The sequence below is a fragment of the Chlorocebus sabaeus genome, chromosome 2 (assembly GCF_047675955.1).
Source record: "Chlorocebus sabaeus isolate Y175 chromosome 2, mChlSab1.0.hap1, whole genome shotgun sequence".
NCBI lineage: Eukaryota > Metazoa > Chordata > Mammalia > Primates > Cercopithecidae > Chlorocebus > Chlorocebus sabaeus.
Window position 1 is genome coordinate 21,862,411 of NC_132905.1, and position 19,028 is coordinate 21,881,438.

The 19,028-nt window shown below is 36.3% G+C and overlaps 1 protein-coding gene across 15 annotated transcripts in view; it reads left to right on the forward strand.

Annotated features, from left to right (window-relative positions):
* The window catches only part of PTPRT (protein tyrosine phosphatase receptor type T), a 1,114,373-nt gene that overhangs the window by 891,564 nt on the left and 203,781 nt on the right, over window positions 1-19,028 (forward strand). For all 15 annotated transcript variants that reach the window (XM_008017080.3, XM_037983051.2, XM_037983053.2 and 12 more), the window contains exon 13: window positions 18,106-18,142. In XM_008017080.3, coding sequence (XP_008015271.3) covers window positions 18,106-18,142 — 37 coding nt within the window. The remainder of the gene's footprint in view (window positions 1-18,105; window positions 18,143-19,028) is intronic.

Here is a 19,028-nt window from a genome sequence, read left to right on the forward strand (position 1 = left end):
GGTACATGTGCACCTCTACCATCCCCTGTTGGAAAACAATGTCATTAATTTCTTGGCGTTTTTTTTTTTTTTTTTGTAAAAATTATGAAGTTAATGTATGTTTTATTTCTCCTTCTTCTTATAGCAAAGGTAATATACTATAGATACCTGGGTATCACTTTATATTATTTCATAAAGGTCTTCCTTATTTTTATTTTATTTTATTTTTTTACAGCTGCCCAGTACCCTATTATGTGGTTATAGCTTATTTTATTTGGTCACTCTCATGTGTGGCTATATTGTTTTCAATATCTTTCAATTGCAAACGTTGCTGCGTAAAGGAACTTGTGCATATATATGTTTGTATTGTTGGAGGTGCGTCTTCAGAGTAAATTCCTAGAAGAGGGATTGTAGGATTAAAGGGTGCACTAATACACAGCTTTGCTACATGTCGCTAAATTTCCGTCCTTAAGGGTGAAAGGAATTTGCATTTGTCCCAGCAATGTATGACTGTTTCCTCACAGCCTTGTAAACAGTTTGTGCGGTGTAACTTTAATTTTTGTCACACTTACTTGTAAGAAATTATATCTCAGTATAGCTTTAATTTCCTTTTTCTTATAAGTAAAATTGCTATATTCTCCTATATTTAATAGCCATTTTTATATAATTTTTGAATTAGCTGTTTATGTCTTTTGCTCAATTTTCAGTTTGTTTTACACTTTTTCTATCAGTTTCTAAGAGTTATTTATGTATCAGATATCAGTACTTTATCTGTGATATATGTTGCAATTTTTTCCAGTTTGTGATTTATCTGTTGACTTTGCTTATATTTTTGCCACAGCAAATAAAATGTTACCAGATGCATCATTTTTTTTCTTTTATTACATTTAAACTTTGAGTCATAGTTAAAAAGTTTTTTCTTACACCCAGGCTATAAAGGGATTTACCCGTGTTTGCTTCTAAGTCTTATGTATTTTAATATTTTTATATTTAGTTTTCTGATGTTTGGTCTTTGTTTTTGTCTATGGTGTAAATTATGGATCTAATTTTTATCTGTTTTCCCAAATGTCTGTCTAGTTGTCCTAGCAACATGTATTTAAAAGATCATTTTTGTCCCGATAATTTGGGATGCTGCTTTTCTCATATTTTAAATTTTCCTGTGTTCTTGGGTGTTTTTCTAGATGTTGTATTCTATCCCAGCAGTCTGTGTGGCTATTTCTGCAGCAGCCCCACACTGTTTTAATCATGGGATCTAAACTTTAATATCTGCGAGGGAAAGTTCCCCATCGAGATTTCCTTTTTCAGTGGGTTTCTAGCTCTTCTTGCATGTTCCCTATAAATTTTAGTGTCCACTTGTCCAGATTCATAAAAAGTCTATTAGTAATTCTGGGACTGCATTACATTTATACATTAATTAGAGTGAAATGACATCTTTAGGATGTTGAATTATCTTACCTGAGATAAGAGATGTCTTTCTATTTGTTCGTATCTACTTTATCTTTCATGGGTGCTGTAAAGTGTTCTTTATACAGGTTTTGTGTGTTCTTGCTATTAGCAAATATTTCATCTTTGTTGCCATTGTAATGGGGTTTTGCTACCCTTATGTCCTCTGAGTATTGGTTTTATATATGACTACTATTGACTTTGTATATACATTATGTTTTGGGGGCATAGATGTTTATACCTATTATATTCTTTTGTTGTTGTTGTTGTTGTTGTTGGTTCCTTTCATGGCATTTCTTTTTATTTATTTTTTATTTTTATTTTTTTATTATTATTATTATGTCCATCAGTGACAGACTGGATTAAGAAAATGTGGCACATATACACCATGGAATACTATGCAGCCATAAAAAAGGATGAGTTTGTGTCCTTTGTAGGGACATGGATGCAGCTGGAAACTATCATTCTTAGCAAAATACCTATTATATTCTTTGTTAGCTGTGGATTTTAGCAATAAAAAGTATCCCTTTGCCATGTTTAATACTTTTTTAGTTGAATTCTTGTTATATCAGGATCACAACTATAGCTGTATTTTTTTTCTTTTACTGTTTATAGCTTATTTCATTCCTTCCTTTTTACTTTTCTGAAGAAAATTATTTTATTCACCTATTTTTTTAATTTTTATTTTTGCGGATACACAGTAGGATATATTTACATATTTCTTTGTTTATGGGGTAAATGAGATGTTTTGGTACAGGCATGCAATGTGAAATAAACACATCATTAAAAATGGGGTGTCCATCCCCTCAAGCACTTATCCTTTGAGTTACAAACAATCCAATTACACTCTTTTATTTTAAAATGTACAATTAAGTTATTATTGACTATGGTTGTTGCAGTGCTGTTTACAATAACAGTGTTTTAGATGTGACCTTTATACACAGAAGGTAGTTGGGTCTTGTTTTGTAAGCCAAATGAGTATCTTTGAAATTTCAGTACTTGTGTTAAACCATTAACATTTGGTGATATGACTGATACATCTCAACTCTGCCATATATTTTTATGTCATAATCTACCATATTAATTTTATAATACTTTCTGGTGTGCTTTCTTTACTCTTTTATTTTAAAATTTCATTTGGTATTTAGGAAGTCTTGTATTTTTGTTCTAGTAGTTACTTTTGTTCTTTTATATTATTTAACATTTTTTGTTGTTGTTGTTTTTTTGAGACAGAGTCTCGCTGTGTCACCCAGGCTGGAGTGCAGTGGTGTGATCTCGGCTCACTGCAACCCCTGCCTCCCAGGTTCAAGCAATTCTCCTGCCTCAGCCTCCTGAGTAGCTGGGATTACAGGCGTGTGCCACCACACCCAGCTAATATTTGTATTTTTAGTAGAGACGGGATTTCACTATGTTGGTCAGGCTGGTCTCGAACTCCTGACCTCATGATCTGCCTGCCTCAGCCTCCCAAAGTGCTGGGATTACAGGCATGAGCCACCGTGCCTGGCCTATTTAGCACTCTTAATCACATCTTTTCTTGTTTAATCTTTTGCTATCTGGTTTGTCAGATTTTTCTGGTATCCATTAACTTTCACATATTGCCTATATTCGTTCATTCTCACACTGCTATAAAGATACTACCTGAGATTGGGTAATTTGTAAGGAAAAGATATTTGTTTGACTCACAGTTTCACATGGCTGGGGAGGCCTCAGGAAGCTTACAATCATGGCAGAAGGGGAGGCAAACATGTCCTTCACAAGGTGGCAGAAGAGAGAAGTGCAGAGCTAAGGAAGAAGAGCCCGTTATAAAGCCATCAGATCTCATGAGAACTCACTCACTATGACAAGAACAGCATGTGGGAACCACCCCTATGATCCAATCACCTCCCTCAAGGTCCCTCCCCCAACACTTGGGCATTACAATTCAGATTACAATTCAAGGTGAGATTTGGGTGGAGACACAAAGCCAGACCATAGCACTACCTGTACAACAATAAATGACCTAATACTACTCTTCTCTTTCCCTATTTCTTCTCTCTTTCTCTCAATTTTTAGTTGCATTATTTCTGCAATGACAGAAAACGTAACATTTATATATCCTACTTTCATCTAACCCCTACCTTATTTCAGTCTTAGATTTACAGTTAAACGCATTAAACTTTTACCATCAGTCCTTTTGCTGAAGCTTCCTCAGTCGTATTTTTTGGATGAACTTATCCTCTGTAGATCCTTCAAGAAAGACAAGTACAACATGCTCTGGCTTTTTGAATGTCGAAAGCTATTTTTCCATAGCTTTGCTATATGAAAAACACATGGCTAGCTATAAAATCCTTGGTTGATATTAACACTTTCTCTGAGCTTTTGGAAAATGCTGCCACATTGTTTTCTTGCTTTGCATGCTGTTTTTGAGAAGTATCATGATAGTCTAATTCTCTTCCATGTGTTTATTATTCAGTCTCTTTGGCTTTGAGAATATTTTTTCTAAGTTTAGTAGTTTACTAGGCTGCGTCTTGGAGTTGATCTTTTCAGGTCCGTTTTCCCCAGTGTACTGTGCACTCTTTCAATATAGAGGCTTGGGAATTCTTTTACTTCCAATAATTTTTCTTGGATTATTGTTATAAAATATTTACCTACCTATTTTGTCTCTCTGCTCAGAAATTTCAGTATACATATGTTGTATTTTCTTTGGCTTACTTTTAAACCACTTTTTTTTTTTTACCAATGCTTGTTAATTTTTTCTATATCTCATTTCTGTTGTGTTTGTTGGGGTTCTGCCTTCTTTAGTGCCCCTTATTAAACTGTTATTTTTGACATCTGGTAATTTAATCTTCATTTCTGAGATGATCTTCTAAAAATTTCTGTCCTGAGTTAAATCAACTTTCTTTTAAATTTTTTCCTGATTTTTTTGTACATTTGGATTTTTCACTTGTGCTTCTCTAAGTCAAAGTTGTTTGAGGATATTTAATTCAGTTTGTAATGCTGTATTACTTCTATCTTCTTCTGGTTCATGACTGTTTTCTTGTTAGGGGTCGATTTTCATCATTTGTGGTGTTTTGACTTTCATTTTCTGTTTTCTTCATCTAGTAGCTTTATTAGACTCTTTCAAATTTTAAAAAATTTTATAGATTTAAAGTGGCTTACAAGCTTCTCAGTTCAGAAACAGTTTGTTCTGACCAGATAGTAAAGTACAGGGTTTTTTTCGGTCGATGATTTTGTGTGTATGTCATGGGGAATGGGGGTAGGTTCTGATTTTTTGTTTTTATTCTCTTTTTACTTTTGTGATTCTAAAAATTCCCACTTTCCTTCCTTTTTCCTTCAGTCTCCAATCTTCCAAGAATTCTTCTCCCTTCCTTTTATCTCATTTTCACCCATAAATTTTACCCATTGAGCATGACCACCTTGAGTCACATGTTCTTTCAAGTCCTTTTCCTGTACTCTTAGTTTTGATCTACCAGAAATTGTTTTAGCACTTTCACATGTAGCGTGGTCTTTGTCTTCCTGGAAAGTATATTAGATCAGCCATGTACTCTCTGCTAGCTTACCTCTTTTCTCTTCCAAATTGTTTTTACATAGCTCTTGTTTTCCACATAGGATGACAAGGATGATTGTGTTGAATGCTTTAGAGATATTTCACCTATATTTGGTTCTTATTTTTGCACCAAACAGGGCCTATGACATTTTAAGACCTTTCTATACGTTAATTATGCTGAAGTTGTGGATTTTATATAATTTTATTTTTTCTTCTTTTCCTGTGTTGATTTTGAATCGTATGTGAGAAAATTTAGTGTTAAGTCGTTACCAATTTCTTCAACTACCCAGATCCAACATGAATTAATGGTTGATTGATTATGGGAAGTGATAGATCTGGAAAAATCAATAATGACTCCTAGGTTGTTTGCTTAATCAACTAAGTAGGTGTTGGTGACATTTATTTAAACATGGAAAATTAGTGGTGAATAAGGCTTGGAGTGAAAATAAAAGGGAAAACAGAATTCTTTTAGAGGATTGTATATTTGATTGTGAATATTTCAGGTAGACAGATGGATAGATGAGCCTGGATCTCAGGAATATCAATGCTAGAAAAAGTACTTTTGGAGTCATGAGAATATAATATTCAAATCCTTGCAATTTATTATAATCTCCTAGTGTAAGTTAGGAGACAAATGATGAAAGAGGATATAACCAAGCTCCAGGTCACTCCAGTGTACTGAAGTCAGGTAAAGGATAAATAAATAGGCAAAAAAAAAAAAAAAAAAGGGATAAAGAACAGGTCATGAAGTAGGAGAAAAGTCTGGAATGTAGAATGACTTAAAGCCAAGATGATTAAACAGGTCAAGGAGGGAATGGTCAGTTGCAGCTAATGTTCATGAGAGATTAAGGAAGATGGAGTTGCAGCGGTGACTATGAGCACTGAGCATGTAAAAGTCTTAGTGGGCTTAGTGTAGTCTGATTGAAGGGAGTTTCAGAGACTTGATGAGTTGAGGCAATGGAGTCAGCATCTAGAGAGATAAAACTTACAGGAAGATTTTCAGAGGGTGGGTTTGATTTTAAATTTTCCAAATGGCTTGCATGCTACTTGGGGGCCTCCTTTCTTAGAGTATGGTTCATGGCATTGGCTCTTGCCTCAAGTGGAGCCTAATGCCTTCCAGGAAGATCTCATAAAGTTGATAGTGAACATTTGTCCAGTTAGAAGTGTCTGTAACCAATAGCCACCTATCCTGCAACCTGAGGCTGCACCTTGCTACTCACTGTTGGTGACTGAGGGTCTTCAGAATCCAGCATACGTGCTAGCTAGTGAGCTACAGCTCAAGTGCCCCTCTGCTTCTGTTACCTCTTTAAAGGCATTCCTCATGCATTATCCTTTGAGGAGGAGGCTACCACATTACCTAGTCCTAATGGTTCTGAGTTACTCAAGGTTTCCAGATCTTATCTGATTGTTCAAGGTCCTCTGTCAAGTCAAACAGAATTTTCTAATATCACAGACCACTTAGCCTGTTTTCCAAAAGAAAGCTGTGCCCCATTGTCTTTGTGTGCCTGTCTGCAACCCAAGAAAGCAGAGCATCTGATCTCAATGACAAAGGGGTATTTGCCTGCAGATACCTCAGAAAAGAAGGCCACTTGCTTTGCATTTCTCTGATGGCCAGTGATGATGAGCATTTTTTCATGTGTCTGTTGGCTGTATGAATGTCTTCTTTTGAGAAATGTCTGTTCATATCCTTTGCCCACTTTTTGATGGGGTTGTTTGTTTTTTTCTTGTAAATTTGTTTGAGTTCTTTGTAGGTTCTGGATATTAGCCCTTTGTCAGATGAGTAGATTGCAAAAATTTTCTCCCATTCTGTAGGTTGCCTGTTCACTCTGATGGTAGTTTCTTTTGCTATACAGAAGCTCTTTAGTTTAATGAGATCCCATTTGTCAATTTTGGCTTTTGCTGCCGTTGCTTTTGGTGTTTTAGACATGAAGTCTTTGCCCATGCCTATGTCCTGAATGGTACTACCTAGGTTTTCCTCTAGGGTTTTTATGGTATTAGGTCTAATATTTAAGTCTCTAATCCATCATGAGATACCATCTCACACCAGTTAGAATGGCGATCATTAAAAAGTCAGGAAACAACAGGTGCTGGAGAGGATGTGGAGAAATAGGAACACTTTTACACTGTTGGTGGGATTGTAAACTAGTTCAACCATTATGGAAAACAGTACGGCGATTCCTCAAGGATCTAGAACTAGATGTACCATATGACCCAGCCATCCCATTACTGGGTATATACCCAAAGGATTATAAATCATGCTGCTATAAAGACACATGCACACGTATGTTTATTGCGGCACTATTCACAATAGCAAAGACTTGGAATCAACCCAAATGTCCATCAGTGACAGACTGGATTAAGAAAATGTGGCAGGCAGGGCGCGGTGGCTCACGCCTGTAATCCCAGCACTTTGGGAGGCCGAGGCGGGCGGATCACGAGGTCAGGAGATCGAGACCATCCTGGCTAACACGGTGAAACCCCGTCTCTACTAAAAATGCAAAAAAAAATTAGCCGGGCGAGGTGGCGGGCGCCTGTAGTCCCGGCTACCCAGGAGGCTGAGGCAGGAGAATGGCGTGAACCCGGGAGGCGGAGCTTGCAGTGAGCCGAGATCGCGCCACTGCACTCCAGCCTGGGCGACTGAGCCAGACTCCGTCTCAAAAAAAAAAAAAAAAAAAAAAAAAAAGAAAATGTGGCACATATACACCATGGAATACTATGCAGCCATAAAAAAGGATGAGTTTGTGTCCTTTGTAGGGACATGGATGCAGCTGGAAACCATCATTCTTAGTAAACTGTCACAAGAACAGAAAACCAAACACCGCATGTTCTCACTCATAGGTGGGAACTGAACAATGAGATCACTTGGACTCGGGAAGGGGAACATCACACACCGGGGCCTATCATGGGGAGGGGGAAGGGGGGAGGGATTGCATTGGGAGTTATGCCTGATGTAAATGACGAGTTGATGGGTGCTGACAAGTTGATGGGTGCAGCACAGCAACATGGCACAAGTATACATATGTAACAAACCTGCACGTTATGCACATGTACCCTAGAACTTAAAGTATAGTAATAATAAAAAAAAAAAAAAAAAAAGAAGGCCACTTGCTTGAAGGTTACTTTGTATTTTAGCCTGGCTTATTGTATGTGTAACCTTGAAAAATGTTATTTAATCTTGTGAGAAAAAAATGGACACTGCTGTATCTACCTCACAGACTTGTTATAAGGATTGGAAGACATAAACTATGCTAAGTAGGTATGAGACAAGAGAATCACTGGAACCCAGGAGGCAGAGGTTGCAATGAGCCAAGATTGCATCATTGCACTCCAGCCTGGGCAAAAAGAGCAAAACTCTGTTTCAAAAAGAGGAAAAAAGAAAAGACAACATCTTTAAAAAAAAAAAAATTCTTAGTGCTTCTTTCAGATAATGAACATGTTAAGTGAGTGAGTCCCGTTGGGGCTAAACAATAGCTTAAGGGGCAGTGCTATGGAAGAAAGTCAAGGAGAGTCAGTTTGTGGGAAGGCTAGACTGAAGGACCCAATGCTGTCAATACCATAAGCCCAGGCTGATCCATATGCATGGGATGGGGTGGGATGGTGGGAGGGAACTCTAGAGTCAAACAGAGCCAAAATATACTTTCCAAAGGTAGGGGAAAGTTGGGGTAGGATCACTGCAGCCACTCTTCTGGTCTAAGGCACCACCATCTCATCATTAGACTATACCACCACCTTCTTCTCACCAACTTGTTTCTGTTGCACGCTGTCTATTCTCCACATAACAGCCTCTGGCTTTAAAAAATTTTAAACCTGAAATTTCAATTATTCATGCCTAAATAGCTCTTTAATGACTTCCTGTTGTTCTTAAACTATAGACCAAAACTCTATAGTCCCAAAAGGTCTCCCAGTCTTATGTCGCTAGCTTCATTTTACAGCATGCCCCAGGTAATTCATTATGATGATAGCCATGCCAGACTTCTGTATATCTTGAACTGCACCATGCTTTTTCCCACTTTCAGGCCTTTGCATGTCTGTTTCTGAGTCTGGGATGACTTTCCTGATGCTTCATATGTCTAACTTCTACTTATCTTCTCTTCTCAGGGTAAGGTTAAATGGTCTTTCTAAAAGCAGCAGACCATCTTTCTTCCCACCCACACCCCATGCCATCTCCCTTACACATGCACAGCACCTGGCACTTCTCACTTACTTTAGTATACTCAACTTTTAAACGCAACCTCATTTAGTTTAGTGTATTAAACTTATATACAGATTGACAAATTGTTTACTGAGTAAATACATACCTATGTGTGTTTATTGCCTATCTCCCAGTGTTTATTGCAACTTTTAATTAGATACTTGTTTGTGAGAATAGTCATCTAATGTTTGTCTCTCCCCAGATCTGCATGCTCCTTAAGGACAGGGACCATGTCTACTTTTGTCATGCTTGTGGCTCCAGTACCTAGCCTAATGCCTGGCATATAGTGATCATTCAATAAATACCTGTTGATCAGCTGACCAAATGAAGACATGAACAAAAATTAGGTGGACTATCAGGATTTCAGCCCAGTCTTAGAGGAGAGTTAAGGCCTGAGTCAAAGTTTCACTGGGGAAACTATGGAAAGATGCTGAGGTCAGGTCTAAATTCCATCATATCAACTGGGAAGCTCAGTCTTAGACAAAACAAAGACACAAGTTGGGATAACTGAAAACTGTTTGAAAACTGTGGGATCAGGGATAAATCTACATCCTATTAAATGAGGAGTCTAATGGGGCAGTAAAGTAAGAATTGTATGTATTAGCCAGGTACCTAGGGCTTCTTGATCAGGTTAGCAGCCTAACCCAAGTCTTTCTGGAAAATAAACAGCAACTATGAGACATTTGATGACCTAGACAGTTCCACTGTGAATTCCTCAATTGAAGAGGCATCCTAAAATTTCAGTAAATAATCGAAGGTTGGATGAATGGATGGTTAGATGAGTCAGACTTGACCTAGTGTAAAAATGGAGGCTATAAGTAGATACAGGTGTGAGGCATTTTGAGTAATAAGGTAGGTAATCACCTACATAAATAAATAAATTAAATAAATAAATAAATAAATAAAATTATTTGCATGAGGTGAGGTATTATGAAGTAGTATCAAGAAGACAGAGTACTGAAAATAAAGGAGTACTGCCAGTAGCTAAAACCAGACTCAGCATTGAGGACTGGAAGCAACCTTGGTAGGGTGGCCTGCCAGTTCTACCAAAGTGGCCTTTTCTACCCCATTCTCCATCATTTGATTGATGGGGAAATTGAGCCACAGAAAGGGACAGAGAGTTACCCAATATTGCTGCACTGACAGAGCCTTGAGTAGAAGCATTTCTCAACAGAGCACAACAGTGAGGATATGATGTTCTACCCCAGGGTGATTTATACCTGCATGCAGATTTTAGTCTGGAGTGGGAAGTGGAGCATGGGTGAGGTTAAAATGATAAGGAAATGAAATTATGTTGTACTGTCCCAGAATATATTACAAACCTGGAATTAGGCTATAGTAGAGATCAAATAGAAAATACAGCTTTTTTTTTTTCCCATTTCCTAGAGACTTATAATCTGAGAATAAATAAAGTGCTCATTTCCTTTTGTTGAGATGACTGGGAACTTTGGACATAGGCGCACTGGCCAGACCTCTCCTCTGATAGACATCAGAGTATCCAGAATATACCCGATTTGCTTGCTGACAATCCAGTCACTCAGAAGGTCAAGAGAGTGACTTAGGGCTTTGTTATTCTGTACCTAATTCTCACCAACAGAGACAAATTGATTATGGAATTAAAGTTGTTAGGAACTTAGAAAACAAACGTGTTGGCATCATGTTCGTCAGTCAGGAAGACTTAAGCATAATCGTGTATACACTCTAGATCATAGAAAACAGACTTTAAAATGTGTGGGGCTGAAGGGGTGATTTTAGGAAATGGCTCATTGTCCTGCACGAAACTGTGGAAGGGAAGATTATTCTAAGGAAAGTTAAAAACTTCTCACAAATCACACAATGTACAAGAGAAGACAGAATAAACCACTGCACTAATTTACAATCTCATCAACAGAGCATTCCCCTTTCTCTGCAACCTTGCCAACATCTGTTATGTTTTTGACTTTTTAATAATAGCCATTCTGACTGGTGTGCGATGGTATCTTGTTTTGATTTGCATTTCTCTGATGATTAACAATGCTGAGCATTTTTTCTTGTTTGTTGGCCACTTACACGTCGTCTTTTGAGAAATGTCTGTTTGTGTCCTTTGCCCACTTTTTAATGAGGCTGTTTGGTTTTTCTCTTGCTGATTTGTTCAAGTTTCTTATAGATTCTGGATGTTAGTCCTCTGTCAGATGCATAGTTTGCAAATATTTTCTCCTATTCTGTAGGTTTACTCTGTTGATAGTTTTGTTTTTGTTTCTGTTTTGCTGTGCAGAAGCTCTTTAGTTTAATTAGGTTCCAATAGTCAATTTTTGTTTGTGTTTCATTTGCTTTTGAGGTCTCAGTCAAAAAATTATTTGCTTAGGCCAATGACCAGAAGAGTATTTCGTAGGTTTTCTTCTAGGAATTTTATAGTTTGAGGTCTTATGTTTAAGTCTTTAATCCATTTTGAATTAATTTTTATATGGTGAAAGGTAGTGATCCAGTTTCATTCTTCTGCATATGGTTACCTGGTTTTCCCAGCATCGTTTTTTGAGTAGGGTGTCCTTTCTCCGTTGTTTATTTTTTTCATCTTTGTTGAAGATTGGTTGGTTGTAGGTGTGTGGCTTTACTTCTTTCCCTGTGGAAAGCAGTTTGGAGACTTAAAGAACTAAAAGCATTACCACTATTTGACCCAGAAATCCCATTACGGGGTATATACCCAAAAGAAAAGTAACCATTCTACCAAAAGGAGACATGGACTTGTATGTTTATCACAGCACTATTCACAATCACAAAGACATGGAATCAACCTAGGTGCCCATCGCTGGTGGATTGGATAAAGAAAACATGGTTCATATGTACCGTGGAATACTATGCAGCCATAAAAAAGAATAAAACCATGTCCTTTGCAGCAACATGGATGTACCTGGAAGCCATTATCCTAAGCAAATTAGTGCAGAAAGAGAAAATCAAATGCCACATGTTCTGTCTTGTGAGAGCTAAACATTGGGTACACATGGACATAAAGATGGAAACAATAGACACTGGGGACTCCAAAAGCAGGGAAAGAGGGAGAGAGGCAAGGGTTGAAAAACTACATATTGGGTACTATGTTCATTTGTTCACTCTTTGGGTGATGGGTTCAATAGAAGCCCAAACGTCAGCATTCCGTAATATATTCATGTAACAAAACCTGCACACCAACCCTCTGAATCTTCAAAAAAAAAAAAAAAAAAAAAAAAAAAAACACTGCAGAATTCTCTTTATTGTGACACGTTTTACGAGAACATTCCCACAGAATGCAGATTAATGTTCACGTTTGCAGGGAAGAAGTGACCAGAAGAAGTATGAGGGAAACTTTAGAGATGCTGACAATGTTGAGTGTTTTGATCTGGGTGCTGGTCATAGGTGTGTTTTTACTTGGTGAAAAATTTGTCAAACTGTGTTTAATTTAGTATACTCATCCGCATGTATGTTACACTTCAAATTAATTGTGCAATGATTATTAAGATTTAGTCTGTTTCCTTCAGGATGTATTTTTAAAAAGCTTAAATTTGCATGTTGTAACAAAAAATGCACTCTGCTTTATTTATTTAATATTCTCTTATGTGTATCCCATGTTATTACATGGCCCTCACAATCATTTTTGTTAACAGCTCCATAATATTCTACTATGTAGATAGACCACAGTTTTCCTTTTGGAACTTTTTTCTTTTTGTGTTTTTAACATATACTAATTGTAAATATTTATGGGGTACATAGTGATGTTTTGAGACATATAATGAATAGTGATCAGATCAAGGTAATTAGCATATTCATCATCTTGAATATTTACCATTTCTTCATGTTGAGAACATTCAGTATCCTCTGTCTAGCTATTTGAAAGTATGTATTTTGCTTAACTATAGTCATCCTACAGGGCTACAGAACACTAGAACTTATTCCTTCTATCTAGCTCTAATCTTGTATCCTTCAACAAATCTTTCCCTTTCTCTCCCTCCCCTTCCTAACCTCTAGTATCTGCTGTCCTGCTTTTTACTTCTATGAGATCAACTTATTTTAGTTTCTACATATGAGTGAGAATACGAAGTATTTAGCTTTCTATTTACCGCTTATTTTCCTTACTGTAATGTCCTCTAGTTCCATTTATGTTGCCACAAATGATGGGATTTTATCCTTTTATGGCTGAATAGTACTCCATGTTGTATATATACCACATTTTCTTTATTCATCTGGTTTTGGACACCTAGTTTGATTCCCTGTTGTGGCTATTGTGAATAGTGCTGCAATGAACATGATGCAGATGTCTCCTCAATATACTAATTTATCTTCCTTTGGATAAGTATCCAGTAGTAAGATTGCTGGATCATATAATAGTTCTATTTGTAGTTTTTTTGAGGAGCCTCTATACTGTTCCCAATAGTGGCTTAACTAGTTTACATTCCCACCAACAGTGTATAAGAGTTCCCTTTTCCCCACATCCTCACCAGCATTTGTTGTTTTATTTTATTTTTTTAATAGCCATCCTAACAAGGGTGAGATGATACCTCATGGTAGTTTTAATTGGCATGTCCCTGATGATTAGTGATATTGAGCATTTTTAAATATATTTGTTTGGCCACTTGTGTATCTCCTTTTGAGAAATGTCTGTTCAGATCATTTGCCCATTCTCTTTTTAGTTGTATTTTTGTTTGCTGTTGAATTGTTTGAGTTCCTAGTATATTCTGAATATTAATTCCCTGAGGGATTAATAGTTTGCAGATACTTTCCTTCCATTCTGTAGGTTGCCTTTATACTCTGTTTATTGTTTCCTTTTCTGTACATAATTTTTTAGTTTTATATAATCCTACTTGTTTATTTTTATTTTCATTGCCTATACTTTTAAGGTCTTATTCATAAAATATTTTCCTAGATCAGTGTCATATGTTTGGTTTCAGACCATTTCCCTTATGTTTTCCTCTAGTGGTTTTATAGTTTCAAGTCTTACATTTATGTCTCTTACCCATTTTGAGTTGATTTTTATATAGGGTGAGAGATGGGGGTCTAATTTCATTCTTCTGAATATGGATGATTGATTTTCCTAACACCACTTACTGAAGACACTGTCCTTTCCCCAGTGAGTGTTCTTGGTGACTTTGTCAAAAATAAGTTGACTGTAGATATGTGCATTAATTTGGGGTTTTTTTTAAATATTATTTCATTGGTTTATGTGTCTGTTTTTATGCTGTTTTTGTTACTACAGCTTTGTAGTATATTTTAAAGTCTGTTAGTGTGAGGCCTCTAGCTTTGTTCTTTCTGCTCAGGACTGTTTTGGCTATTTGTGGTCTTTTGAGTTTTCATACAAATGTTAGGACTTCTTTCTATTTCTATAATGAATGCCATTGATATTTTGATAGAGATTACTTTGAAGAGTCTGATTATTTTACCAATAATAATTATTCCAGTCCATGAGCATGGGATATCTTTCTACTTGTATCCTTTTCAATTTCTGTCAACAGTATTTTTGGTTTTTCTTGTAGAGGTCTTTTACCTCTTTGGTTAAATTGATTTCTAGTATTTTATTACTTTTGGTAGTTATTGTAAATGAGATTCCCTTATCAATTTCTTTTTTAGGCAGTTTATTGTTCATGTATAGAAACATTACTGATTTTTGTATTTTTTTAGGTAGTTTGTTGTTCATGTATAGAAACATTACTGATTTTTTATGTTGATTTTGTATTCTGCAACTTTACTGAATTTGCTTAACAGTTCTAGGAGGGTTTTTTTGGTAAAGTTTTTGGGTTTTTCCCACACATAAGGTCATTTCATGTGCAGACAGAGACACTTTGACTTTCTCCTTTCCAATTTGGATGCCCTTTAATTTTTCTCTTGCTCAATTGTGCTGGCTAGGATTTCCAGTACTGTGTTGAATAAGAGAGACCACAGCTTTCTTTGCCATGCCTGTGTGGTTAGACAGATACATCGCTCATGATTTTCACTTTTATAAAGAACACTGGAACCAACATCTTTGAATATAAAGCTTCATTTATATTTAAAGTTATTCCCTGAGAAAAGATTCTTAGATATCCAGACAGATAAGACTGAATTTCTTTAAAGTGAAGATACATATTTACAAATTACTCTCAGCAGTATTAGCCTCATCAAACCTTTGCCCTCTGCTGTATTTGACAATCATGCACAGAATTGGCAAGTTTTCTAATATATTACTTTCAAAATCATTTTTTGTTGTTGTTGTATTACCAGGAAGTGGAAGATCATTCTAACAATCTACAGTCTGCTGGCACCTCTCCCAGTCTACACAGTTTCTCAACGATAGTCATTGTGACACTGCACAATCATTTGCATGTCTTCTTCAGTGTTCTGGGTTTCATGCTTTATTTAACCATCTCAAGCTCTTTAAACCAAAACACAGAGTATGGTGCTGTTGGAATGGAAGCCAACAGGAGCTTAAAAGCCTTGTCCAAACATGAAAACAGAAATGAGTTTGCTCACTTTAATTGTCATATGCAAGATTTAACGTGTAACTTAAGCTTTTTGTACATCTCATTTAGAGCAATATCCTTTACTATTACTTTTTTTCTCCACCATTTTTCTTTTCTTTCATCTTCTGGGTATGTTCTTTTAAAAAACTTTGTTATTGAAACATAACATGCTTCAAATTTTGTGAGAAGATTTTATACGAATGATTCATATATTTGAACCATGACTTGTCATGTTTTTTAACATTTCTGAATTATCTACTTTATAAAAGGAAATAATTGTTTGTTTTAAAGAGAGACACTTTTAGTATTTACGAATAAGAAAACACTTGTTCCAAAGAACAAGTCATGTCAACCCAACCTTCTTTCTTTAAGACAGTCTTTGCACTGATTGGAGAAATGCAATAGACAGAGTATCAGTGTCTAAAAGGAATTTGAACCTATTCTCAAGCTCAATGCATAAGCAGTTTATGATATTAGTTCAGATTCTGATTAACAGATGAATGTCAACCTGGAAGAAGGAATCTAGGACATGTCATAAGGTTCTACCATTGATATTATCCAGATTGTTACTTATATTAATGATCTGGATGAAATTAAAGAAAAAAATGATTTCTAAAATATTTCAGCTTGTGGAGACTGTAATGACGGGTTGTAGTACTTGGATCAGTTGAAAAAGATGGAAATTGTAGTGGTAAATATGACTCTGTACTTGGGTTTCAAAAATAGAGTCACACTCGTACATGTACAGGCAGACTTATAACCAATACTTTTATTTTTGCTTAGGGGAGATGGATAAACACTAAGATGTTGCCTATGTTAATAGAAGCCCAATATAAGTAAGGATAATAGTGACAGTCTAGATAATCATATATCAATAAGAACATGTATAGACTGCTGTTTTGTGTTCTAGTCACTGCACATTGAGAGGACAAAGTGGTGTTTGTCGTAGAATGAGCAGCTAGGATAGCTCGAAAGACTTGAACTCTTACAATATGAGGAACTGATGAAGAAGAATGTTTATGAGCCTGAGAACCATATTTCATTATCCAGACCTCTTTTATACACAAGCAAAAGCAGACTTTCTGTGCATTCTCAGGAAAAGAATGAAGACTTGGCGATAACTATGAGATTAATTATGGGGAGTCATACTTGGATGTAATAGAAGTGATCATTTCCAGCATTACTAGATGGAATAGAATCTGCTGTAGACATTGTCATGTCTTCTCTACTTCTGGATACATGGGAGGATTCCATTTCCCCATCTCACTAAAATTAGGCATGGCCATTATTAGGTTCTAGCCAATAAAACATGCATAGAACTGAAAGTCTCGCTTCTGATTCAAAGCATTTGATTGATAGTGCTTTACTCGTTAGCACTCTTTCTCCCGTTGGGTTACAATGGACATACCAGCTATGATCGCTGAGTGGTTACAATGGTCAGAATGTCTCCCAATCACCCCCACTCCCACCCCTTAGACTCAGCCACACACCTACATTGGACAGGTAGTTTGAATGGAAAATAAACCTTTGCTGTTTTTAACCACTGAAGTTCATGGGTTTTATTATGGCCTCCTAACCTTTTCTATCCTGATTGCCACCACTGCCTTCAAGATGCAGTGGTTCTTTGTGAATGAGCTGCAGCAAGACAAGAATTGGATTATTGACAGATTTTTGGTTCAGCAACTCACATACTTGCATTCTTTGCATTTTACTTTTATTGCTACACTCAATTCAGACTGTTGTTGGGGGTATAATTTAGTCAACTGGAATTTTCAACTGGCTCCAGGACCTCCTGAAAGATGAATCCCAGTAAAATGGGCAGAGATAATTCTCTTCCTAAGCACACTTCATTAACTCCACTGCGTGCCCAGCAACATCACACATTTATGGATCCTTTTTACTTTGGAAACAGCTAACAACAACTAGATAGTTCACCTGGCAAAGATTCTATTGCCACACACATTATTTATGAAGGCTGCAAGGCCCACACAAGAGCTCAGGGGAAAAGTAACTTTTGAACGTGAACTTTGCAGTTTGAGTTTGGCACGTTTCATATAGACTGAACTATTGCCAAGTATCTCTTCATTCTATGCATCTAGATGCATTATTGCTGGTAACAAAGTTTCCCAAGGATGCCCTGCTTCCATCTGCTCACTCATGCAACTGAACAAAGCACACTGCATACCCCAAGTACCCACTAAGTGTTATTGTTGAAGATGATGAGTGCTGGGAATTATCTGATACGTTTATAAAGTGGTTTTGTCTGGGAAAGAGGTTTATGAGATGGTAGGAGCCAGGAAGTGAACTGAATAACATATGTACCTACCCTGAGAAAAAAATTTAAAAAATGGAATTAAAGGGTGATCCGATGGGGGAAAAAATGGAAAGGGCAAATTTAAAATTATAATTAAAAATACATATGCATGCATATATATGCAAATATATATGTGTATTTGTCTTTATATAATAATTTTACATAATTCACAGCTAATTAATTGCCAACTCATTTTTGTTGTTCACAGGAGACCAAAATCAACTGTGTTCGTCTGGCTACAAAAGGTATGTTGGCATCTGCTCGTCTGTCTTCACCTGTTCTTCAATCATTTAAGTGTTTCTTTCTAGCCACACAGAGAAAGGTTAGGCAACAATAACTCAAAACCAGAAAGAATTGTTATTATCACTGGAGTCATTTGCATCTAGAACATACCTTCTAGGGTGTATATTAGTAGCGCAGTGCGTAAAACAGAGTAAAAGTTTAAAACATATTTACTGAATGGATGGATGGGTGGATGAATCTATAAAAGGATGGACTGGTACATTGATCAGTGGAATGATGGATATAAATTTACTCAAATATTCTTTTCATATATGTTTTTCTTATATTTAGGTCTATGTTTATGTGGGTATTTTTAAAGCATGTTTATTAGACCCATCTACTGAGTTTTGTACTTCGTTCAATTGGTACACGGCTTTCAAAAATGAGGTGATTAGTACTGGGGCCTTTAGTAATAAGAAGACAAATGCTGCATTATTATGTAGTTGGCATTTTCAACACTTATCCCCAAAACTAAGGCAGCATTGTTCAGGCTCATCACTTTTGTTTTCCTAATTATAATTGAATTGCCTGGCTCTTTCAATTGGTACATGTTTCTGTTTATTACTCTTTTTAAAAAACAAAATCAATGAATCGTTTGCTATCATTTAACCTATTACAGGGTTGAATAGTTAGAAACCAGATTTATCTTTTTGTTACAGAGTTGATGTTTTTAACAGCAAACCTCCCCATACACACACACAAAAATTGGACAATTCTACTCTGTTCCCTTAATTTACTGATGGCATATATAGTTTCATAGACTGCTTCCAAGGAGATAAAAGTTGCAAACATAAGTAGGTATATACTCATAGATGTAAAGTACAGACAAAAGTGATGACCCAAGTATGT